At 43.9% G+C, this 26,655-nt stretch overlaps 1 protein-coding gene across 1 annotated transcript in view; it reads left to right on the forward strand.

Annotated features, from left to right (window-relative positions):
- The window catches only part of Fry (FRY microtubule binding protein), a 233,684-nt gene that overhangs the window by 32,913 nt on the left and 174,116 nt on the right, over nucleotides 1-26,655 (forward strand). The window contains exon 2 of the mRNA XM_029477821.1: nucleotides 18,052-18,251. Within this exon, the coding sequence (XP_029333681.1) occupies nucleotides 18,052-18,251 (200 nt within the window). The remainder of the gene's footprint in view (nucleotides 1-18,051; nucleotides 18,252-26,655) is intronic.

A 26,655-nucleotide genomic window follows, 5' to 3' on the forward strand; every position in this document is an offset into this window, starting at 1 on the left:
CCTGCCTCTGCCTCCCGAGTGCTGGGATTAAAGGCGTGCGCCACCACGCCCGTCTTAGACATATTTTTTATTAAAGATTTTTTTAATGCATTGTTATTTCCAGGGTTTTTGAACTGGCAAGGTCTGCCTTTCTTATGATTAAAATGTACTTAGGTTGCTATTCTTCATGGGCTATAAATCTGCTTTTTTTTTTAATGCTGTCTTCTGATTTTATTATCAATGCTGGCCATCTGCTGACAGTCGAACAGCTGTCTCCTCACCCTGTCAGCGACCTTCTCCCTCCACCCCTCCCCTGTAATTTGTTGTTTAGTTCAACATACACTGCAGCCGGAGGACGGGCTTCTTAATACTGTCTGTAGAGGCGAAAATGGCCATATGGAGCACTGGATGTGGCTCAGGTAGTAGACTGCTTGTCTGGGTTGCATGAAGTCCTGGGTTCAATCCACAGCAGTAGTCAGACTGGGTAGTCACACCTATGACCTCAGTGCTTAGACATGCAGGCGGGAACATCCCAGACCCAAGATCCACCCTCAGCTACACAGTGAGGTGGAGGCTGATGGGTGGGAGGGTGGGTGGGGTGCTGGAGGAGAAAGGAAGTAAGGAAAGGAGGGAGGGAGGGAGGGAGGGAGGGAGGGAGAGGTTAGGTAAGTTGGAATAGGTCGGGTACGGAGGACATCATCAAAGATTGTTCTTGCTGGACATGATAGCACATACCTGTGCTACCATCCCTCTTGAAACTGAGGCAGGAAGATTGCGAGTTCAAGGGTAGTCTGGGTTGTATAATGAGACTTCTCTCAAAAAAGTACGTGGAGTCACTCTCTGGATGTCAGCCGGCTGGGTTTCATTTTGGGGACATTTCTGCCTTTAAAAAAATGAAAACTTCTTAGAGACAGATTCTTAAGTAGGACCTCTGAGATGACTGTTGTTTAGAGCAGGACTCTGAGATGGCTGTTGTTTAGCAGTTGTAATTCATATGAAGAAAGCAAGGTGATAGAATAGAAAAATCAACGAATGTAGTGACACTCGAGCTAATCTGAATCATGACCACAGGCAGTGGTGTTTTAGTCTTTCCCATCAGCTCCCTCTGGAGTGGCAGTTGCCTGTCTTTTAAGGTAACAGCAAAGACTTCCATTTACTATATGGGAAGCATAGAGGTCCGAATCAAGTTCAATTTCACCGTAAAAGGTAGCTCCTTCCTATTGGCTGAGGGGATTCCACCCTGTCAGTAAAGGGCTTGGTGGGTGAGCAAACTGAGTTCAGATTTCTAGCACTCAATGAAAAAGCTGGACATGGAGACAAGAGTTTCTGTGCTGGTGACGTGAGAGAGTGAGGGGTGGGGGAACAGTCACATCCTAGGAGCTCAGTAGCCATCCAGACTAGCTAATCAGTGAACTCCGGGTTCAGTGGGATATCTTATCTCAAAAAGGAAAGAAGACAGCTCATGTAGACTCTGGTCTCTACACTCAAGCTCATACATGCATACATGCATGTGTGAAATTACACATGCACACACTCACATACACACACACACACACACACATTGTGGGGGTTAGTCTGTTTTTCTACTCTCTTTGGTTTATTTTGTTGGGTAATTGGCATCTGTACAAGGAGTGAAAGATAAGCCAAGAATTGTGTACCACCCTGTAAACCCAGCACTTAGGAGACAGAAGCAGGGGATCAGGGTTTTGAGATCAGCCTACATAACGTGAGATAGTCTCAAAAAACAAAAATCTAGGCTTGTCTGTGCATGGCTGTAATCTTGAGTGTTTGGAAAGCGGAGGCAGGAAGATCAAGAGTTCAAGCCTAACCTCAGCTACATACTTTGTCTCAAAACAAACAAAAAAACAAAAGCTGGCCCTTGAAAAGGAAATTCAGGCGAATCCTCAATTCAAAGCCATCTGAGGCTGTACAATGAGCCCAAGGCCAACTAGGCATCTGTGGCTACAGGAGCCGCCTTAACAAGCAAACTAATAAACAAGTCATTTTTCCTCTATGTCCACTGTTTTAAGCAGCGTTCTGTGAATTGAATTACAGATCTTATCACTTGTAAGGCTATTAACACAAGAGCCTCGAGGCTTACAAACAACACTTAAAAAAACAAAAAAGAAAATGTATTTTCAAGTTAGGAACTGAAAGAACAACCCCAAACTTCAGACCGGCAAACACGGACACCTCCACAGACACAGTGTTGTCTTCGAATTATTTTGGATTCTTTAATCAGGTGTCACCGATGCCACACTGCCGTCACAGTCAGCTCTGTAAAAATAAACTCTGAGTCCCAAGTGTGCAGGCTTCAGGGGGACATGGGGGCATCTCTGCTGGCATTGGCCTCTTGGAGATTGCTCTAAGTGTCCGTTTTGGTAATGGGACATTCTTCCCCTCCCCGGGGAATGTGTCCACTTCCTCCAGCCCCTCTTCTTCCATGCTGCTTTGTAATTCCAGCCTCCATTACTGAAGAAAAACATTCAATTAGTCCCAGTCAAGAATAGAAAGTGACTTGGGATTCCGGCTCTTCACAGCTGTGTCTGTGTTGGGGAAGATTTTCATTGACCTCATAGAATTCTTCTGAGAATAATGCTATTGAAAGATCAACTTGTACAGCCGGGGGTGTTGTGGTTTGTGCCTTTAATCCCAAGCATTCAAGAGGCTCAGGCAGACAGGCTCTGTGGGTTCGAGGCCAGCCTAGTCTACATATTGAGTTCCACGACAGCCTGTGCTATGTAGGGAAACCCTGTCTCAAAAACAATTGCTTCCTTTACGCCTTGGTTCATTAGCCTGTTGCTGGTTTCTTTTGAGGCACACACTTAATATTAGTAAATACTAGCTTCTTTATTATTATTATTATTATCATCATCATCATATTTGAAACCAATCACCTTTGAAATTTACAAGTTGCATCAACAGGTGTCTGTTTTCCCTCCAGGGCATGTGGTTTCTCGCTGACTCTTGGCTTCCTGCAGGAATTCTCCACTTTGAGTTTTGTCTGGACGAATGCAAGCTGTTTAAAGCTGTTTGTACTTGTAGCCCAGAGGCCCTGGTTCCCAGAGCAACAGCTTCTCATCCACACTGTCTTATCTCTGCCCTGAGGAGGTTTCTCCAGCATGGGGAGACACAAGCCGTGCCAGTAGGCTCTGCGGGGCGGCACGTGTATCTGGTTTGCGTGGACTGTGGGTCAGGCTCATGTTCCTGGAGTGCCCGAGCGGCTTCGCTAATCTGTCAGTATAGTATGTTCTCGTGGATAAATATAGACAGACGGGGCACTCTGAGTTATAGCTCACTGTGCAGCTGGTATGAACAGCCCGTCCTGGAGGGAAGGCTTGTTTTAGTTTTTTTCTACTGTAGGTTTTCCCTCATCTGACAAAAAATACACGTTGGACCTTATGATAGCTGTGAGCAGCAGGACCATGGGACCCATCATTAGGCTTTTTGGCTGTGAAACGTAGTCCGGGTTGCTCGTCTGGGCCGGTTGGATTTCATTTCAGGCCCATGGAGATTACAACGGCTTGTTGGAGAAGATCCTGTGTGATCAGCCTCATCAAAGGTCTGGGTAGGTTTGAAGGGCTATTCTGTGGGGTGGTGGAGAACTTTCACACTGAGAGCAGGAGACTTCCCCTCTTCGTCTTGCGGGGGGGGGGGGGGGGGGGGGGGGGGGGGGGGGGGGGGGAGCCTCTTCCTCCAGGCACAGGGACTGACTTAGAACATGGCCGTTCAGACAGGATCCAAGGCCTCTCAGGCCTTCTGTTTGGGTCTGTAACATCTTAGGAGTAAGAGTTCTACTTTCATATGGCTCCATGGACAAGCAGCTGGGATGAGATAGGAATTTTTCTGTACACACAAACGACACTAAAGAGTTTTACATGGCTGTGCTGGAAAATGGCTGACCCCAAGGGAACACACTGGAAGCATTTGGAAAATCGTTGATGCTACAGAATTTGTTATTTCAGTATAAGCTTGATATATTCTAAATACTTGTGTAAATCCCCCCGGTTTGTTCTAAATGTGGAAAGCACCCTAAATTTATCCTGTTTCCTGTGCTTTCTGACTTAGCCTTCTCCAGCATTTAAAACATAAAATACTTTTCTTTTTTCTTTTTTGTTAATGAATTTAAAGTCATGGTTTGTGTTGGTCAACATTAAATAGGTCCAGACTGCCTGCCAACCATCCCTTTGTCGGATATGTTCTCTCTAGACTGGATCTTAAAAGTTTATCTTTTTTTATACATTTCTATGAGTGTTACTCTACAAATATATATGTGCACCACACCATGTGCTTGGTACTTGGGGAGATCAGAAGACGGCATCAGATCCCCTGGAACTGGAGTTACAGAGGGTTGTGAGCCACCACAGGGTACTGTGAACTGAACCTGGGTCCTCTGAAAAAGCAGCCAGCACTCTTAACCACCGAGCCATCTCTCCAACACTAAGAGCCTTTTTTAAAAAAATACATTTATTGCTTTATTTGTCTGTGTGTGTGTGTGTGAGAGAGAGAGAGAGAGAGAGAGAGAGAGAGAACATGCGCATACATGTGTGCTCATTATGTAGATGCCAGAGGACAGTATGTGGGGATAATTCTTTTCTTCTATGATGTGGATCCCAGGAGTTGAACTCAGATCATCAGGCTTGATGTCAGGCACTTTTATAAGATAAGCCATCTCCTAGTCTCCCTGGACTGAAAATTTAAATATCACATAACCGTTCCAAAAGATTAATGAGATGAAACTCCCATGACAATGTTAATTCCATGCATCCTGGATGGTGCCTGTTCAACTCTCTCATGGTGGTAGGAAAAGCTTAATTTGTAAGTGGGACACATTTAGAGCACATTGCTCTAACAGAGGAGAAATGGTTTGTTTATTAAAAATGACTTATGAAAGATCAGGAGACTGAATGTAGTTATTCCGTAATGCCGTCTTTACTGATAATTTTAGATACCTGGATGTGATGATAGTGTGTCTATTTCTAGGAATAAAGTCTCCTCTAGGCATTACTTGGCCTCTTCATTTTTGTGGTCTCTGGAGTATGGATTTGGGAAGTTTCTCCTTTGATAATTTTGTCAATATATGATAGGCACATAAGTTAAGGGATAAACTTAAAATTTGGGGTATGTTAATTAAACATAAAAAAAAAAACCTCTAAAACCCTACATCTTGACAGGGCTCATGTGAAATGCTTGAGATTTCTATGGTATGACTTCCTGGTCATATTGCAGACTCTCCTAACAGGGCAGTCCTTTTCTTCATGGTCTCCCTGACTTCTGCCTTCTTTACTCATCACTCCTTGTCTTGCCATGCCTGTCTGTCTGTCTTTCCTTCTGTTTGTTTGTCTTCCTTCCTTCTATTCTTTCTTTCTTTCTTTCTTTCTTTCTTTCTTTCTTTCTTTCTTCCTTTTGTTGTTGTTGTTGGTGGTGGTGGTGGTGGTGGTGGTTTTGGTTGTAGTCCTGGTTTGTTGAGATAAAGGTTTCACACTGTAGCCCATGCTAGCCCGGAACTCACTCTGTAGCCCAAACCGAATTCAAACTTGTAGCAATCCTCCTGCCTCAGTGTCCCCAGCTCAAAGATGGCAATCTTGAAGTACCATGCCCAACATTTTGGGGTTTTTTGGTGGAAGCAGAATCTCACTATGTAACTCATCTTGGCCTCAAACTCTCCAACTCCTGCCTCAGCTTTTGGATTGCTGGACTTAATGTATGTGTCACCATGCCAAGCTCAGTTGTCTTTCTTGTCATAATACATAAAATCTACTTTTAGAAGGGCTCAGTATCAACAAATCCACTTAGGTGCCTTGATAGATTTAGGTCCATCTTAGATTATAAACACCTATTAGTCTATATTAAGTGAATCTGACAGTCATTGAAACATTTAAAAAGTAATGTATAATTAATAGAGCCTAAAATTACTTATTTTTATTTATATAGATATATGAATGTCTTGCCTGCATGTATAAGTGTATACCGCATGTGTGCAGTACCCAGAGAGAAAAAAAAAAAAAAAAACCTATGAACCAGATATTTCTTAAATATTTCGGTGTTGATAAAAATAAAACACTAACCAACCTATAATGATGGGTAATGGATCCCCTGGAACTGGAGTTACAGGTGTTGTAAGCCATCATACGGATGCTGAGAAACAAACCCAGGTCCTCTGTAAGAGCAGCCAGTACTCCTAACTAACCACTGAGCCATCTCCCCGGCCCAATTTGTTGAACTTCTATTTTATCCAGTGCAGTGGAAACACATCATATGCTATAGACATTTGGAATGTAGATTTTGTGATCCTGTGTATTATACAATGTTCGTGTAACATAGCTTTCTCCAACACATATTGCACACCTAGGTGTGTTTATATAACATATACTATAGTGCATATTGTAATGTGTGATGTACCTGTATACAGTTATATACTTACAGAGTACATATTCTATTAATATAGCCAGTACTGTCTCTTTGATTTACAGCCTTTGTTTGCCAAAACGTGGCAGCTGCTGACATATTCAGAGTAGATCCACAGACAGCATGTGCACAGTCTTGGTGTGTTTATATAATGGACCACCAATGATTCATCTCTTGCCCTTGAAGCTTGATGACTTACGTGCCTAGTAGATACCTCCAAAAGCGACTTGGTCATTCTGGCAGCCCTCAGATAACTGTCTGTGAACAGCTCTGGTCACTCAGCATCTGCAGCCTTTTAGACTAGTACCTGCAGCATAAACACATTCTACACAGACCTAGAACACACACGTGCCTGCCTATAGACACAGCCAAGACCAGCAGCAAGCAGAACACCATCTGTCACTCTTAAACTTTCCGTTCTATTTCATCAAAGTTAAGATGAGCTATAGGTGTCTCTGTGGCCCTGTTCCTAGTTAATGGGCCACAGACTGCACCTTGACAAACATGGCTTCAAGAATTCCGTAAGTCAGGCATTCCCAATGCACCACAAATTTCACTCTCAGCTGCAATTACAGGCTGTACATTATGTGCATGCGTTATTTTACTCTGGAGTACCCTGATGTTTGATGTGTAAAGAGTATCGTGCGGCTGCAGAAATAGCTCTCCTCGTAGTCCTGAGGGGAGCCTTGCAAGGTTGAATGTAGGCTGTCCAGCTGGAGTAATTCATGACCTTGTACCTATTAATGCTTCCTTGGCACTTAATGCACCAAATCTCCATGGATGCTGAGCATTAAAGCCTTAGACTGTGCCATGGAGTGGCAACACGAAGGGAATAAAATAAATTCCTCACCCCATGGCATAGTTAGGAGGACAGAAAAAAAAAATATGCTTACTGTGTCAGGTGGCAGCAATAAAGGTGACACAGAGTTGGCAGGAAGGAATACCAAGGAGCGATTGGCCAGAACAGCTCTTTGTGAGCCCAGCAGAGGACCAGTGAACCGCCAGAACCTGTCCTGCCACACTGATAATTCCTATGACCCAGAAGCACCCTTCATGGTATTGATCACCAGTTATTCCTGGTTCTTAGTATCAGTGTCTCCAGTCCAGGGAAGCCGGTGCTCACAACTCCTGGTCACAGATGTGTGTCTGTCCCCATTAAGTCCATTACAGCTGCCTGGCCAGCATTTAGCTCTATGTAGCCATATGTCTATGTGCATTTATGTAGACTGCCTGTCTCCCAGCATGCTTTGGGCTATGGCTCGCTCCTCAGTGGATAGGGTGACGTGTGGAGTAGAGTGGGTGTTCAGGAAACATTTGATGACTGAATGAATGGACGCTTGAGTGAATGGATCCTAAAGTCTGGTGCTCTTGCAGAGATGGTTCCGACTGTGCGGTCCTGTGGCATCACATGCTTGTAGGTATAAATTCTTACATCTTTGAATCTGTCTTTTAAAATTTACCTTTGTAGTCTCTATAGAAATTCCCAGAGTATCTTGTGCACACCAGGGCCTTAATGACAATGTGTTTGTCATCTAATGAATTTGTTAATTGACCACTTTACTAGTATTCCAAAACAAAGAATATTTCCATAAGGAAACCATTTTAGAGCGTGAGTGTGGAGACCAAAGAATGGCTGAGTGACACCCTGCCCTTTTTTGCGTGTACATGTCTTTCTGTATAAATGCTCCCAGACCACACTACGCAGTGCAGTTTGGGTTATGCACCACACTAGAGGAGATGAACCCTTAGTGAGCCAATGTGAGCTGATCTGAATTCTAGAGTCCAGGTTTTTTTTATTTAACAGTTTGTTGGCTTTAACATAGAATCCTTCAGTTATTGTTATTATAAAACACAGGACAGATTTTTTTTAAAAAGTCATATTTTATTTATTTATTTATATTTTGTTTTTTTGAAACAGTTTCTCTGTGTAACCTTGGCTGTCCTGGAACTCACTGTGTAGACCAGGCTGGCCTTTGAAGTCAGAAATACGCCTGCCTCTGCCTCCCGAGCGCTGGGATTAAAGGCGTGCGCCACCACTGGCAGGCTTTTATTTTGTTTTGATTTTCGTTATCATTTTGGTTTTGGGTTTATTTTTGAAACAGGTTATTGCTGTGTAGCTCAGGAGGCTGTGGGACTCACAGTGTAGCCCAGACTAGCCTGGGACTGACGGTAGTTATGGCTCATACCAGACTTGTAATCCTCCTGCCTCAGCCTGTTGAATGCTGTCATCACATGAATTCACCTTATGTCCTTCTGTTCCTCTGGTTTGTTTGCTTGTTTCATTTGTTGTGTTTTTTAAACCATCTTATTATGAAATGTCTAAACAAACTTAAAAGAGAAATGATTATATAATATACTATATATTGTCATACCCCAGTCTGACAGTTATCAAGATTTAGTCATATAGGTTTATTTAGGACCTGTTTTTCTTTACTAAAGTATTTTGAATCCAATGTAAGCATCATTTCGCTGAAGCCCTTTTAAGTATCCATTCTAGAAAACACAGATATTTTCTTAGCTTCCCATATTGCTAGGATTGTATCTAGCGAGGTTACCCACAATGCTTTGCTGTCACCTAACGCATTTCATATTCATGTTTTCCTTACCATTGAAGTGTGTATTTTCCCACAGCTAGTTTGGTTGAGTCAGGAATTTAGATCAAATCCACTTCCGTTTGGTTACACACCTTGAGTGCCCTGTGACCCTCCTGTGTTTCTTGATTCGTTGACTTAGAGAGACTGGCACACACATATAGAATGACCCTAATTCTGTAGGATCTCTTTGCTTTCTTGTGATGACATCGAGCTTGTGCCTGCTTCCTGTTACTCCTGGTGTATGGATACTATCTCTAGTCTTGACGAATCCACAGTTCCCCCAGTGCTGTAATGTTGGAGTCAGGCCTGTTCTTTGACTGAGAAACTGAAGACTCGAGTGTCCTCCCCAGGTTACAGAGCCAGCAGTTGTCAGTGTTTGGGTACAAGAATTCTAACCAGCATCCTGGCAAGGTAGAGAGTGCTAAGGAAGTACTGTGAGACAGTAATCTAAATAGACTTCTTAAGCACCTTAATCACGATGTCACTGTGCCAGGAAAATATAACTCGTAGATTCTCTTTTTGAAGCAAAGTCAACACAGCAGAATTTCAGTCTAAGATACAGATACAGATCCTAGCAGATAAATAGTTCTTTTGTGCCCTGTTCGACACAGCAACGCCAGATCAGGTTTTGCTCTGTATCCCACTGGCTCCCATTCACCCTGTATGTCAAGACTACATTCGTTGGCTTGCCACGCAAAACCTAACTCGAATGGGGAAAATGTAAAACCTCCATTGTATGCAACCAACTTAAGAGTTCAAATTGATCAGTACACTCTGATGATCTCATCCACTCAGATCCTTTGTTGTGACATTGGATGACCTCACATTGACAAATAGAAAATAACCACAAATTTTCAGCTGATGGTGTGAGGGACATTGCCGAGCGCTTATAATGACAACGAGATGGTACATGGGATCCGTTATCCCATTGCTCAGGAGGCAGAGGCAGGCAGATTTCTGAGTTAGAGGCCAGCCTGGTCTACAGAGTGAGATCCAGGACAGCCAAGGCTAAACGGAGAAACCCTGTCTTGAAAACAACAAAAACAAAAACAAAGCAAACATATAAACAAACAAAGAAGACAAGACAGACCTGTGTTAGGACACTCTGGCCACTGGGTGATGGCAAAGCCTGCGCATATGCAGGGATGGATAGTGGGAAGATGGTGAGGAGATGTGGTGAGGGAAGATGCTCTGCAGATCCTACACATGCCTTAGTGCTGTTCTCTCAGCCTGAGGGGCCTTTCCCATCCATCTGTGTCTCCTCTGACCTGGGCCACACACCCACTGTCTGCACCATCTGCCCTCTGGTAACCCAGAGCAGAGACTATGCTGGCACAAGGTTTGGGAGACGCAGACACTAACATATGATATGCATTTTTTCAGTGTTGAATGTTAAAATGAGTCTTGAGGTCACAGCCAAGAATACCAGACTTCCTCCTGTGGCTGTAGGCACTTTAAGGGAGCGGAGTTGTACCTGGGAAGGTTGAGGTATTGGGTGAAGGTTTCCTCTGTAGAAAGGATAGGATAGAGATCTTTATTAACTCGTTAGTTCAAGAGAAGGTGAGTGTTAATTACTAAGTTTTTATTATGGAAGTTTTAAAAAGTGACTCCACTTTAATATAATATATTTGGATATATATATATATATAGTGTAAATATGTACCATGTGTGTGCCTGCCCTTGGAGACCAGGCAGGTAGCATTGGATCCCCTGGAACTGGAATTACAGATGGTTGTGAGTTGCCATGTGTTTGCTGGGAATTGAACCCCAGTCTTCTAGAAGATCAGCTGTCTTATTAATGATGAGCCGCCTCTCCACCCCAGCCTTTCCAGCAGAGTCTGGCCCAGGTAAAAGCCAGGCATAGGGACAGACACCTGTAACCCTAGCATCTGAAGTGGAGGCAAGAGAATCAGGGGTTCAAGGCCAGCCAGGGCTATGAGGCTAGCCTGGACTATATGTGACTTATGTGGTGGTGGGGGGAGGGGGCGGCAAGAACAAATTGGGAAAGAACACCTGAAAGAGCCTTTTGTCGGTTCTCCTGGAGAGAAGGGGGAAGTTGAAAATCAGGATTATCCTGCCTCTTACAGGTTATTTGATCTCCTTAGGGCAAGAAGGGACCTTGAAATGTCACTGTAACCTCAGCTTCCTTTGCTGGCAGGTCTTGGCAGACATTCCTTCAGGTTCTGGTGACAGTGCCTACTTTGAAAATCAGGGAGAAGTCTGTGTAATTGCATCTTAGCAGGTGACAGACAGCTAGAAGAGAAGCCACAGAGGTGTTGTGGTCATTTTCCTCAGATAAGATCCTGGAGGGACGGCAGAGAGAGGAGACTGGGGCAGAGGCTTGGTGCTGACTTTCCTGGATTGAACTCCCTGCCTTTCTCCCTTGTTCTCGGAGTGACCGATGGCAGGAGCGGTTTTATAAGGACATGGGTGGAAGGAGCTGCGTGTCCTCAGGGTATCTCGGGAGTGTCATGTCTGCTGTCACATTCTGAGGTGTGCCATTAGTCAGACTTTCGATGCCCCTAGATTCTTGCATACCTATTTCTCAGTGCATAGTGGCCCAAGAGGGCATGCAGCCTGGCAAAGCGGTCCCCATAGCCAGAAGACAAATGAGGCTGTCTATAGAAACTGCCTTACACCCTAAGTCAGTAAGAAACCTCATCCCCCAAATCACTTTTTTTTTCTTTTTTAATTTTATCATCTTTTGAAGTCCCAACCCTGCTCATGCCAGAGCAGACCCCATGTTAGCAAACTTGCCGTGTTCACTTTCATCACAAGCAGCAGATGTTACTGAAGTTATGGAGGGTCCTGTTGGTCTGGGGTTGGGTTTTTACCAGGACCACCTCTTATGTCCCTTAACACAGGAATGGTTGCTCTGTTATATATAGCGTCTACAGGCACACTTAATCATACGTTGTGAATATGATGAGCCCAGGTCCTCTGGAGCATCAGCATGGATTCTGGATTAGATTGAGCCAGACTAGAGGTTCCCCCAACACACTGCCGCCTGGAAGTTAAAATAATAATGTGATGGTCAGCAGGTGGAAGTGTATGGTTATTAATTAAAATATAGATTTTGATATATCTGCGTATGCTAGGTGTGTGTGTCTGTCTGTCTCTGTGTATGTGTGTGTGGTGAAGGAGGGGGAAGAAGAGGAGGAAGATTACTAAGAGTAGGCTTGTGATCCTCCTGCCTCAGTATCTCAAGTGCTAGCACTCTAGCCATGCATCATCAGACCCAACTTTGGACTTCAGCTTTTGCAAGCAATTGGCATAGCTGAGAACGCAACCAGCTATCTCTAAATTTAGGGTTTGGTCTGATAAATACGGGTTGATTTTAAAAGACAAGATGAGAATCCTGTCTGCTAATCATATACGTAATAAATACTATTACGCTAGAGACTGAGACTGGTGACCAGATAAGGCCACTGTGGGGGCCGGAGAGATGCCTCAGAAGCTAAGGGCACGGGCTGCTCTTGCAGAGACTAGGCTCCAGTTTCTCAGCCCCCTACATGGTGGCTCCCAACTGTCTGTGACTTCAGTTTTAGGGGCTCCGATGTCCTCTTCTGACTTCCACCTGCACCTGCACACACATAGCAACACATAAAAATAAACATGAAATTGTTTCGAGAAGAGGAGAAAACAAAAGTTATATTAAGTGTTCTTACTACACTAGAATGAAAATTGTTAAGTGATGTGGAAGCTTCTAGAATGTTCATGCAGCTCCCGAGAGCTCCCGAGGGCTCTGCTCTGTGACCTTAGCCGAGTCCACTTCCCTCTCTGGACCTTTCTGATCTTATTTGCACTAAGGAGACTGTTGCCTTCTAGGATCACAGTAAGGAGTAAGCATTTCTGGCATCCAAGGGGTCTCTTGTGGACCCCTAAGCATGCAGGAACAGTATTTAGAGGGCTGGGAAACTAAGAGTAGAGGAAAGTATTGATTCCGTAAGTCTTGGAACCAAGCCTGGGTCCTCTGCAGGAACTAACTGCCAGTGTTCTTACTCTACCTGACTCCCCAAGCTTCTGCTCCTTTGGAGAAGTTGCAGTACCTTTCAACTGTCTGTTTCCAAAGCTCCCTCATGAGTACAACAGTGGACCACTTACTAGTGCCCTCACACCGTTCGTGTGGCACATTCTCCACTTGTATTTTATGTGATGTTCCTGCAATGCTAGTAAACAAAGTGAGCCTTAGGGAACAACAAGACTTGGGGTTGAAGGGAGTCTTCGTTCTGAGGAACAATCTCTGGCACCTGAAAGTGAGCAAGGCGCTGAGAACCAACAGAAAGAAGACATTTGGGGCTGGAAAGATGGCTCAATAGTTAAGAGCACTGACTGTTCTTCCAGAGGTCCTGAGTTCAATTCTGAGCCACCACATGGTGGCTCACAACCATCTGTAATGGGATCTGATTTCCCTCTTCTGATGTGTGTCTGAAGAAAGCAGCGGTGTACTCTGTCCGTGTGTTCTGTCCATCCTTGCAACAGGATGGAAAACCAGGGGGACTGGCCCTCTTTTCAGAGTCATCTACTTTGTGACTCAAGGAAGAGGCACCCTGTACTTGTTGGCCATTCAACTTCTATCCTTCACAGGCTGCTACAGGCCCTGTTTCCCCTGAAGTGGGTGCACAGATTCAGGGCAGTGCACAGGGATGGAATGGAAGAGCAGATCCTGATGGCCAAGTGTGTCTGGACTTTCTTAGGCACACATACAAACATGCCTGGCTTCCACCCCTGTCTCAGCATCTCAGGCTGCCTCTTGTCAAGCCTAGAAAGAGGCTTCTGGCCACAGGGGCTTCTCTTCAGTTTCTCTTTCTATTTTGAACTTGTTGTCATCTGATTTTGTGTGTGTGTGTGTGTGTGTGTGTATGTTTGTGTACCTGTGTGTCTGGCTGTGTGTCTGTGTTTCTGTGTGTGTACGTGTGTCTACGTGTAGGTCTATGTTTCTGTGAGTGTGTATGTGTCTGTATGTGTGTGTGTTTGACTGTGTGTGTGTCTGTATATCTGTGTTTGTGTATGTCTGTGTATATTTATGTGTATCTGTGTTTGTGTGTGTCACTGTGTGTGTATCTGTGCCTATGTGTGTGTTTGTGTTTCTGTGTGTGCTTGTGTGTATGTTCGTGTATCTGTTTGTCTGTGTGTGTGTGATTAATCTGTTTTGTCAAAAAGTAGGCAGTACAACAAGGAAGAAACAGTGGCCCTCTTCACCAGCAGTTCCCAGTACCTAGATCTGATTTTGTGTGTGTGTGTCTGTGTATGTTTGTGTATCTGTGTGTCTGGCCAAAGCCTGAAGCCTGGATGCCCACTGAGCACCTACTGTCCAGGATTGAGTGAGGAGTAAGTGCTTGTGTCAGGTGAGAAACAGAATTACTTATGGAAAAATCTGACCAAGGACTGGGCCGTTTGCCCGCCATTCCTCTGTGCTCTCAGCTTCTTGAGGTCACACAGGAGGACAGCGAGGCTGCCTTTCCCTTCTTCCCAGCATCGTCATAGCTGTAGCTGAGTTACTGATCGATTGTAGAGGGTTGCTTGCATTGGTCCTAGGAATGCTGGCAAAGCAAGCAGGAAGATAGATCCAAAGTCATCCTCAGCTACAGGGAGAACTTGAGGCTATCCTGGGCTACACATGGTGCCTAGAAAAGCCGAGGAGAGGAGAGGAGAGGAGAGGAGAGGAGAGGAGAGGAGAGGAGAGGAGAGGAGAGGAGAGGAGAGGAGAGGAGAGGAGAGGAGAGGAGAGGAGAGGAGAGGAGAGGAGAGGAGAGGAGAGCAGGGCAGGGCACAAGAGAAGATTGTAGCGAAGTTAGAAACTCAACAACAGAGCTTTTCTTTCACTTCCCTTTTCTTCTTTCTTTTTGGACAGATGAAATTAGTGATGTGTGGATTTAAAGCAAGCAAATGCCCAGGGGAAGGAAGGGCTGATGATTTTTTTCTATGGTATGATTAGATAAAGGGCGGTCTTTCTGTTGTTATTCTTGAGGGTGTTTTGGTTTCGGTTTATTTGTTGTTGTCTGAGATAGGATGTTCTATAGCCTGGGCTAGCCTCAAACTTTTTCTCTTCCTGCTTCCCCTTCCTAAGTGTTGGGATTACAGTTGTGTACCACCAGGCTCACATGAGGGAGGAGCTGGCATCGATTTTGATGACCAAGCTGTGCAAACTTCCTGATCCTCAAATGCGTGGCTTCCCTGTGGGGAAGGCTTCACTAAAAGCCTTGTGGCGATTCTTCCTGAGAATGATAGCGACGAGGCTGGTACTTGTTGGAAATTGACGATGGTGAGATAAAGAAGGCTTTCTGAAACCAAGGAACAGATCCAGCTCAAAGGCCCTCACCCATGACCTTTACTGTGCCACCATCTCTCTAGGCTGGACTATGCAAACCCAGAGCCATCGTTGAAGCAGAGGCTGCTTCCCCTTCACTCTCTGCTTCTACTCAGGGGTACTTAGCTTGATACGTGGGTGGACTCTCCACACAGAGACATCAGATTGTAAGTACAGGCGGATGCTCTTTTTAAAGACAGCTGTGGATGGGTACTTTGGGCTTATCAATGGAGAGTCTGGTAAAGCGGGCAGGTATTCTGGTGCCTGGATCACAGCCATCTGTGACCTTGCCAGGGGTGTGCCAAGGGTCATTGTCCTGAACAGCTCCTCACTATCATTATGGGTTCAGTCTCAGGATCTTGTGATCTCGGGATCTTATGTCATCACAGCTACCGCTGGTCTCTAGAAATGCATTCAGCCCTGCGAGACACCAGGATAATAAAACATTGTTTCCCAAGGAAGGTTTTAGGTTGACATTCAGTTCTCTGGCTCTGAAGTGTGGTGACCTTGATACAGGAGGAAGATAGTGCAGATACGATGTCCCTCTGAGCTGGGACAGTGCCCTACTTCCACAAGATGTCTGTGAGCACTGGAGGCCAGGCAGGCATGAGCAACAGTGACCTCCATCAGCCGACTTGGATTATTTGCTGTAGAATAAGCACTCTCGATAAGCTGGGCTTTCAGTCCACATTTTACCCCTGTCCTAAGCTCACCTGATCTTAGTTTCTTCACAGGATAATTGACACCTGATTAGTACTTGGCTGGTAGATGCTAGAATTTTTTTTTCCTCTTAGAAAATCACAGTTCTCTTACCCGGTCATGGTGACAGATTGCTGTAATCCCAGCTTTTAGAGAGGCAAAGACAGGAGGATTGGCTCTGAGTTTGAGGCCAGACTCAAACTATAGAGGCCAAGTCTATAGAATGAGGCTCTTTTTGAAAGAGGTAAAGCAAAGCAAAACAAAAAGAAATAGGCGCTCATCTTGTTGGCCTGGCTGGCCTTGAACTCTAGACTCAAATGAGCCTCCTGCCTGGCCAGTATCTGGAGCTATAGAATTATACCACCACACTGAAATATTCTATACTCAGAATTCTACATGGCAAAATTCCATTAAAAACAGATACATTTGCATTCATATATGAAATTATTTTCGGCAACTATCTGATTAAAATACCTTTCCATTAAATTGGGTTCTGTGTGGAGACTACCCACCCCCCGCCCCCCAATTCCAGGAGCCTTGATGGCTACCCATGCTGGGAATCAGTACAAATATGACTCTACATTTTGTAAAACTCAAAACAGGAACTGTAACTTGGCTCAGTGGTGGTGAGGATCAAAAATTCAATCCACACCTTGGATGTCATCCATACAGCCTCTCTCCCTCTTTGATATGGTTTCTTTGAGAACTCCAAGTGTCTCGCAGTGTGTCCTGAACGTGTTCACTCTTCCATCTCTTCCCAGATTGCCCTCCTTCCCATCCACTCAACTCTGTATCTCGTCCTCCAAAACAAAATAAAACTCTTTAAGACCAACTTGTGCTGCCCAAAATGTTCTTTGATGTGTGGTCTAGACTGGAGCATGGCTGACTTGCCAGAGGTTGTGCTCTTCAAGGAAACAGGATCTTTTCTTTTCCAGAGCCCCTTCGCCGCAGTGGGGTTTGGTCTAGTGTGGGCTTGCACAGGTCTTGTGCTTGCATGCTGTTAGAGCCACCGTGAATTATTCGTGAAAATGGCCAGCTGCCTTCAGAAAACACTGCTTTCCTGTAGCTATGCACTGCCTCTGGCTCTTACACTCCGGTCCCTGAGCCTTGGTGGGGAGGTGGGTAGTCCCTTTACAGCTGAGCATTCTGTAGTCTCATGGCCAGTTGTGAGTCTCTGTGTTAACTACCATCTACGGTGTCTTAGTTAGGGTTTTATTGCTGTGAAGAGACACCATGACCAAGGCAACTCTTCTAAAGGAAAATAATTAATTGGGGCTGGCTTATAGATTCAGAGGTTCAGCCCATTATCATCATGGTGGGAAGCATGGCAACATCCAGGCAAACATGGTGCTGGAAGAGCTGAGAGTTCTACATGTTGATCTGAAGGCAACCAGGAGAGTGCTGAGTGCTGCATGGCTCTGGCAAGTGTATGCAGAGAGGGGCATAGAAAGACAGGCAGGACCTCCTTCTCTTGCTCTTACTGAAGGCCAAGCTGGCCTTGAACTCACCTGTATTACCCAGGCTGGTCTTGTACTCACAGAGATTCTCCCGCCTCAGTCTCCCAGAGCCAGGACTGCAAGCATGGGCTGCTGAGACCTTTCTTTCTAGCAGTACATCCGTTTGAGAGCAGCAACCAGCTGAGTTTTTTTAAATTGGCTCTTAGAGATTTGTGGAAGTAACAAGCCAAGAGTTTCTTGACTTATGAACCAGAAAACAGGGAGCCTGCCATTAAAAACTAGACAAGAAATCACTTTTCTGACACTTCTTAATCTACTTGCCTAGATTATTTAAAAAGAAGCCCCAAACATCTTAAATGTTATACAATTAATCTGCTATATCCATGTGATAAAGACTTTTGGAATGGTGTATTTGATTGTAATAAAAACACCACATGATCAAAATATTTAAATTCTAACAGCATTTCTAGAGAATATGAGCAGGCTATGATTTGAAGCACGACCTTTTTATGATTCAGTCTTACATTGATGATTTACTAACATATACCGTCTGAATATTTATGACTTTTTTTTTTCTGCCATTAAAATCCACTCTGTTTTTCAGCTTCTCCAGTTGGCAACGGTTACATCAAGCCTCCAGTCCCACCTGCTTCAGGCACGCATAGGGAGAAAGGACCACCGGCCATGTTGCCGATCAATGTGGACCCAGACAGCAAGCCAGGAGAGTATGTCCTCAAGAGTTTGTTTGTGAACTTCACCACTCAGGCTGAGCGTAAGATTCGAATCATCATGGCAGAGCCTTTGGTGAGTACAGACCATGAAAGGACCTCCTCTTAAATCCATCTCTGATCCGAAAATGACTGGTACTCTAGGTCCATGGGTCCCAGGTCTGTTCACCCAACCAAGCTCAGATCAAAACATGGAGAGCAGGGGTAGCGGGGGGATGTACTGCATATACTGAACAGGATGTGAGTCCCGAAAAAATATGGTATCATAGCAACTAACCCTCAGTATTTACACTGTAGTGGTTGTTATAAGGCACCTAGCAATGATTTTAAATTACTCAGAAGGATATACATAAATGATATGCAAACAATGTTATCTTGGTTTGGTTTCCCATTGTGATAGACACTATGACCAAAGGCAACTTGGGAAGGCAAGGATTTATTTCATCTTACAGCTCAGTCCATCGTTGGTTGAAGTTATAACTGGACTTAAAAGCAGGAACACAGAGACAGGAACTGAAGCAGAGGACATGGAGGATTGATACTTATTGTTCAGCCTGCTTTCAAATATAGGTATAAGTCATGTACATACTGTAGACATTTAGATAGGTAGGTAGGTAGGTAGGTAGATATACAGACAGACAGACAGTAGACAGACAGACAGAAAGATAGATAGACAGATATAGACATAGATAAATATTCATTGCTTGGAGTACTGTGACCCTCTATTTGAGGGTCTTATTGTTAAAAATGAGACTATGTGGCATTCTTTTATGAGACCAAGACCCAGGGTGCTTCCCTTAAGGTCAGAAGAGAGTTGGTGGGAAGGACCCATGTTTGTTCAAAAGCAAATATCTTTAGGTAATGAAGGGGCTGGTATCCTCAAAGCTACATCTGGAGAAACTCAGGAGAGCCAAGAGCTAGTGACATGGAAAGCAAAGCACTGTGGGTAATATGGCTACACACTGAGCAGGGTCTTCTGGGGCATGTGTTTTGTTTTTACTTTCTTCTGTAGTTAGAATGTCACAGACTTGACCTCCTGGGGCTATTTCTTGTTTGTTTGGTTTTTTTTCCCAAACAGGAATATTATTTTCTTTCAGGCTAACCCTCACAGAAACATACATGCTTCCGTTCATTGATGTGTAGAGCCAAAGACTAAGGAAAGTTCTTTCATGTCCTAAAAATCATTAGGCACTGTAGTTCTAAAATCTGAATAAAGGTTATTTAGCAGTTGACATTGATTTCTTTTTTCTTTTTTTTTCTTTAACACTCTCTTTGGGTTTTGTTGTTGTTTTGAGACAGAGTCTCAGACTGGATTTGTAGCAAGCCTGCCTTAAACTCATGTCTCCATCTCTGCTCACGTACTGGCATTATGATGCATCATCATGCCCTGCTCTGTTTAATACCTTGGTCAATGTGGTGTTATTTCTATTTCACATATAGATTGATGGATAAAAGGCAGGGGATATAATCCTATCTAAAGCCTTAGGGAGAGAAGAGAACCTTGCAGAAGGAGAAACAGAAGGAGGAAAAAGCAATTCTGATGATACCCAAGGGAGAGTGTGGCTGCTACTGTAACTGTTCAATAGATGGTGAACAATAGAACCTGCACCATGGCACATTAAAGTTTAAAATTCTATAGATGACTTTTCAGTACCCAGAGATCTATCCTTAGTGGAGGAAATATGATGAACTGTAAGAATGTCCTACAAAAATCAGATTTCAGTTTTCATCAATATCTTTATAAACATCTTTCAGTTGTTCAGCAGTATTTCTATTTGTACCCAAAAGATGCTCAAGTCAGAGTCATTAATATTGGATGGAAAAGTCAATAATTTTATTCTATTTTCTAATGCTTCATGGGGACATTTAATTGCCTATGTTCTTATTCATTGTTATGTTGGTTTGTCTTTCTTGTGGGCTAAGCAAGCTAAGTGAGGTCATCTTTGTCATTTTTATATTTTTATCTTATAGCATAAAAGTCAAAGGGAAGGCTCAGTGTCCCCACTCAGTCTCTGGTGATAGTTCAGCTGGGTATAGAATTCTGGGTGTAACTCATTTGTCCTATAGATCTTGAGACTATAGATCTTTGGAGCTCTGTTTCACCCAGTTGCCTCTCTGGTTTCTCTTGAAAATTCTCTTGTTTTATTCCTTTGTAGAAAATTTACTTTTTCTCTGTTTGCTTTTATGGTTTTCTCTTTGGCTTTGGAACTCTGCTTTTATTACTCTGCATTTGCATGTGAACTTATTTTTATTTTTGTGTTTGAGACTCTTTTTAAGTCAGACTTATATCATTCATTCATTCACCAACTCTGGAAAATACTTGACTATTCAGTATCTGAATATCACCTTTTATCCTTTTTACTCATTCACAGTACTAATTAATTAATTAGTTAGTTAATTTTTTTGAGACAGTGTTTCTCTGTATAGCCCTGACTGTCCTGAAACTTACTCTGTAGAACAGGCTGGCCTCAACCTTAGAGATCTGCCTGCCTCTGCCTCCCAAGTGCTGGGATTAAAGGTGTGTGCCACCGCTGCCCAGCTCCTTATACACATGTTTTTACTGTCTCTGTGTGTTATATCACTCATCCTTTTCCTGTTCTTCTTCCATTGCTAACCCTTCATCTCGAATGCTTACTGAGTAATATCCTCAGACCTACACTTTAGTTCACTAGTGTTCAAGAGAACTTGGGCTTTATCTGATATGTTACTTAATCCTCCTAAGCAGAATTTTGATTTCAGCAATTGCATTTTTAATCCTTAGAAGCTCTGTTTATTTCTCCTTTAATATCTATTTAAAGGTTTCTGGGGGCTTTGCTGTATTTTGTTCCTTACAGTCCCAGGTTTCTTTTATGCATTCACTCACCTTAATTGAATGTTTTCTGTCCTCCTATAAGTGAGTGTGCTGTAATACCAACTTTCAAAGGACCGTGTTTGTGTTTGTTATGCCTGGTAACTTTTGCCAATAAGGAATTGTCCTCACTGTTTTGGAGGTGAGTTTATATAAGGTCTTGTCTTTCCAGTGTCCCACCACTGGGGGCTCAAGGCTTCCTTTGTTATCTTTCTGGAGACAGCAGAAATGCTGCCAGGATCTTGAAACAAAGAGCCCTCCCACAGGCAGCCAGATGCCATCTCATCCCTTGCCCTTTGTGTGTCTCCTCAGATCAGCTCTGAGGTTTAGAAATCCATGTGTTCCACTCAGCCTTTCCAGATGTTGCACGGGAGCTCTGTGGTCCTTTTCGTCCAGTTTTCTGCCTTTGGCATCTGTGGAATTTTCAGTTTGCTCCCCAGGCTGATGAAAGTCAGAGTAAATGCCTGCATGTACAAACAGGGGTGCCTAGAGCAGGATGGCATGTCCCCAATTGGACATAGTGGAGAGAGACAGGGACAATATCTCTCTCTTTCCTCCCATCCTGTCTGATGAATCTTCCTAGGTGTACCTTTGTCTCTTTCATCTTGTTTGAAACCCTCATTTCATATTCTTCTATCTCTTGATTTGGCCACAATCTATCTTATCTGTACCATGCACCTGTGTAAACCCATTTCTTGCTGGCCACGTGCAGTGATGAATGTTCTGCCTCATGTAATTCTTTGCTTCTCTTCCTGCCCATCCATCACTGACTCTAGCTGTCTCTCACTCTTGCTCTTCTTTTTTCTCGCTCCACCTCTCTCTCTCTCTCTCTCTCTCTCTCTCTCTCTCTCTCGCACACACACACACACACACACACACACACACACACCATGTATATACTTTATTAGAACTACCATCTTATCCTCTCAGACAAGATATTGTCCTCACTGAAATAGAATAATTCAGTGGAGTAGATTAGAGAATATTATAGTTTTTTAAGAGTGGAAGTTGTTTTGTGTGGCTTTTGTTTCTGTATGTTCATATCAGACCTTAGTATGAACTGTATTTTCATGGGGGTTGACTTTTGGCTGCAGGAACTTACTTCCATACCATGTCTTTCTGCTCAATGCCATGCTTTGGGCCACGACAATTATAAACCTTCATAAGAGTTGCCTTTATAAAAGTTGCCTTGGTCATGGTGTCTCTTCAAAGTAGTGAAACCCCAACAAAGACTGAGGTTAACAAATAAAAGTTCACAACAGAAGACCAGGCTACCCTCTCACTGTGTTTCCAACAAGTACTTAGGTTACCATGGATGCTTTCTGTTTGTAAGAGAACATCCTGTCAAAAAAAAAGAGTCTATTCAGGCTTGTGGATCTAGAGAGAGCATGGTAGCAGGCCATATCTCATCAACCACAAACATAAAACTGAGAGGGAGTGAACTGGAGGTGGGGCGGGGCTATAAACTGCCAAAGCCCACCCACTTCCTCCAGCAAGGCTGCAACTCCTAAAGGTTTCATAACCTTCTAAAACAACACCACCTACTGGGCACCAAGTGTTCAAACCCACAACCCTGTGGAGAACGGTTCTCATTTGAACCACCGCATAGGCAAATGTTGAGGACCACGGCAGTGTAACCAGGATACGAAGTCCAACAGTGATGGTTTTCAGAGACAAATTGTCATAAAGACCTGAGGCTAGCAGAGACAGCAAGAAACAGCATACTGCCATGCCATACTGAGAAGCCAGGCAGCCCACCATGGGAAAGAATGGGTCATTCAGAATTTCAAAAAATGTTTCTGTCTTCCCAGGATGGTTCTTTTGTCTGACCCCTCTCCTATAGTCTGGCTTAGGTTCAAGAAACTTACTTTTCTATTACAAAACTGTAGGTGATCCATGCTTCAGGTAATCAGATCCCAGCATTGTCTACTGTAAGGTCAGAACAGTCCTATTAAGCACAGTCATAATCCTAATATGTGCAACGAATGACTTGGGGCTTAGACAAATGCCTGAGCCTAGAACATCCAACAGGAAGGAGAAATCTCAACTCACTTGACAGAAGAATTTGAGTTTTGGTTTTTGGAGACTTTGGAGTCTCTGAAAAGGCAAATATCCACATGATTTCAAAAGCAGCTGGCCCATGTAGTTTTCATCTTGCCCTTTAGCAAAGACCAAGATGGAGGGAGAGAGCCAAGTTGCAAGTATTTCAGGATAAAAGATCTTGTGGAGGTGGGGTTTGCCCGAGCCACATGATACACACTGGCTCAGACCTGGGCAGGGTCTTTCAGATACTGGTCCTGTGCCCAGTTGGAAGCTCAGGTATGGGCTGGTGGGAGCTGTAATCATTCATTAAAATGTTAACTGTGTTACCATAAAGCTGGATTAGAGGCTTAAAAAAAACAAAACAAAACAAAACACAGTGAGACCTAGCTGGTTTGCTAACCTCCAAAGAAACAAACAGGACTGAACATAAACTAGTAGTAACACAGACTGCTTTCTTAAAGTAGGAGATCATGGAAGAATCCAGCATGCCAAACTATTGCAACAGCCAGTGTGTACAACGAAGGATGCCGTGCTGTAAGACCAAACCTGTATGAACTATGGTCCCGACCAGCTGGCTTATTGTAGGCCAAGCAGTTAGCTAATGATGGCACTATAGCCTGCTAAAGTTCCAGGTGCTGGAAGAAGGGTTTATGACAAACCAGATTCCATTACAGATGGTTGTGAGCTACTGTGTGGTTGCTGGGAATTGAACTCGGGGTCTCAGGAAGAGCAGCCAGTGCTCTTAACTGCTGAGCCATCTCTCCAGCCTGAGGGACAGGATTTTTACATGCCAGATCCTAATGCAGTCTGTTTTATTCAAAGCTTCATGACCCTGGTAGGTGTCAAGATAGGCAAGGCTGAAGGAGGGCGATTCTCTTGTACCATTGTACCTGGCCATCCTTCTGTGCTAGGAAAGCGTTTTGTGTTTGTTGGCTGGGGATGTGTAAACAGCGAGATGGAGCCTTCAGATCTCTGCACAGTGCTTTCAAATCTACTTCCCTTCCTTTTGACCAAAACCCTCTTTAATCTGAGGCTGCTGCTGCTTTAATGTGTCTGATAAAAGTTCACAGAGAATAACATAGATTGAGCTTCCTGCCAAGGGCTGGGATGAAGACAGGAGTCATACTGTTCAGAAAAGAGACTGGAGGATGGATGGCTAGTCATATGCAGGGAATACTTACGTCATGCTTGACAAGGAATTGGCTTATTTTTCAGGTATAGTTAAACCAGTCATTTCTGAACTACCTGCTTGGTAGTGAGGCAGCTTTGGCTGGCACTGCCTTCCTTAATCTCACAAGCCATTCCCAGGAAACCAGCAGTTCTCAACCTGTGGAGTTGTGATGCCGCTGGGATGCTGGGGGAGGGTGTGTGTGTCTCATATCAGGGGTCCTGTATATCAGGCATTTACACCATGATTCATAACAGTAGCAAAACTTACAGTTATGAAGTAACAACGAAAATAATTTTATAGTTGGAGGGTCCGCACAACCTGAAGAATCAGTGTTAAAAGACCGCAGCATTAGGAAGATTGAGAACCACTTCTGTAGCGCGCCATAGCTCAGAACCACAGAATTGGCAGTGGCTAACAGTAGAGACTACAGTTGAGGAAGCCCCGAGATTGAGATTGAGACACTTTCCCAGCTGAGTGCGCAAAGTTGCTTTTCTCTGCGTGTGGCTAACCCTGAAGTGCGTTTTCATGCTTGGAATCAAGCAGGTGAAAACCATCTCTTCTGTGGCTCCTAAGTAAGGCTTCTCATCTGTGAAATGGAATGGAATGCCCCCCACCATGGCCCAATTGAAACTTATAGCAAATAAACCATGTGAAAAGTATCTTGAAAAAAAAAAGATCAAAGGGCTTTGTGTTCCAATTTAGTAGTATTCAGTTCATGCATGGGTGGGGCTATAATTTATTTTAACATTCTTATTGATTTCTTGAAATTTTCATACATGTGTACAGTATATGTTTATCATATCCACCCCCTCTCTCCAGCTTCCACCAGGACCCCCTACCCCCTCCAAACTTCATATCCTTTTTTCTAATCCACTGGGTTGAACTAGTATTGCGCATACACACATGGGTGTCTGTGTCAATTACCAGTGGCCACTCCTCCCAAAGAAAACAGTTGACCCTGTGCCAAGAAAGCATCAAATGAGCGTGTATCTGTGTGTCTGTATGTGTGTACACACACACACACCTATGATATCTCTATTCTACATATGGAAGAAGTCATACGCAGTGATGCTATCCAACTCTGTTTACTTTTGTGCACGTAACACATCCCCTTGCATCTTTATAATTAATGTAAACAGTAAAACCCCACTGTCTATATCTGCCAGGTTTTCTTTATTGTCCTCTGTTGATGTGCTTAATCCTGGCCCATGCCCTGGCTGCTGTAAACAGGGCCACATCAGCTCATGTGTGGAGGAGTTTCTGCTGTATGGTGGCCTAGATTCCTTCAAGTATCTACCTGGGAGCAATATACATGAATCACAGGCATGCTAATTCTATTTTTAGCCTTTTAAAGAGCCCCCATACTGTTTTTCCTCTGTGGCTGCTCTATTCTCCAGTGGACTGGGGCTCCTCGTCCCCACCGCATCGGGACCAGAAGGTTCTCTTCTTGATGACAACCAGGCTGCCAGGGAGGACATGGAATTTCAATGTTCTTTTGATTTGATTTTTTTTTCCCATTTCTATTGGGTCTTTGCCGCCTCTACCTTCTTTTGGGAACTGACGGGAACATCATTTTTTTTTTTTTAAAAAACACAAGTAAGAGATCATACGAAAGTGTTTTGTATTTTGTAGGGACAAAAAAGTACTAATATGAATCCATTCAAGGGCCCGCAAGATGGCTCAGCAGGTAGAGGTGCTTGCCAGCAAGTCTGGAAACTGGATCCAGTCTCCAGGTTCTATCTGATAGAAGGAGAAAAGCACCTCTCTCAGCGTGTCATCTGACCTTCAAAGGTCGTGGCGTGAGCTCACATCGTGCACACACACACACACACACACACAAATATAAAAGATATTTTATTAAATGTTTTACTTACTATTCACACATGCATAGAATATTTGGATCTTATCCACTTTCTGGTCCCTCCCTTCAGTTCTTCCCCTATTCTCCCCACCATTTCTCCCTCCCAACTTCAAGGGGCCCTTTTCTCGTTTTTTTCAATCTAATACCCACCGAGTCTGTTTAATGATGTCTATATGCATGTGTGTATGAGCCCAACTACTGGAGCATGGGCAGCCTGCCAGGTTCGCATCCCTGAAGAAAGCTGACCAGCCCTCTCCCTGGGTTGACAACAGCCAATAGCTCCTCAGATTCTGGTGGGAGCTCATAAGCCCTCCCCCGTACATGTTGTGATTTTTGACTGGTTTGATCTTGTTCATGTTTTGTAGACATAGTCTCGGTCATTGTGAGTTCATATGTTCAATGGCCCTAGTCCATTCAGCCAATACTATTTCAACATGTTAACTCTCGCTGTGACTCTTACAGTCTTTCTGTCTTCTAGGATATTCCAGGCCATGACAGGGAGGGATATGATACAAAACTATTCACAATCATTCAGTTGTAGGGATTAGCGGTGTCAT

Source organism: Mus caroli, chromosome 5, assembly GCF_900094665.2.
Source record: "Mus caroli chromosome 5, CAROLI_EIJ_v1.1, whole genome shotgun sequence".
NCBI lineage: Eukaryota > Metazoa > Chordata > Mammalia > Rodentia > Muridae > Mus > Mus caroli.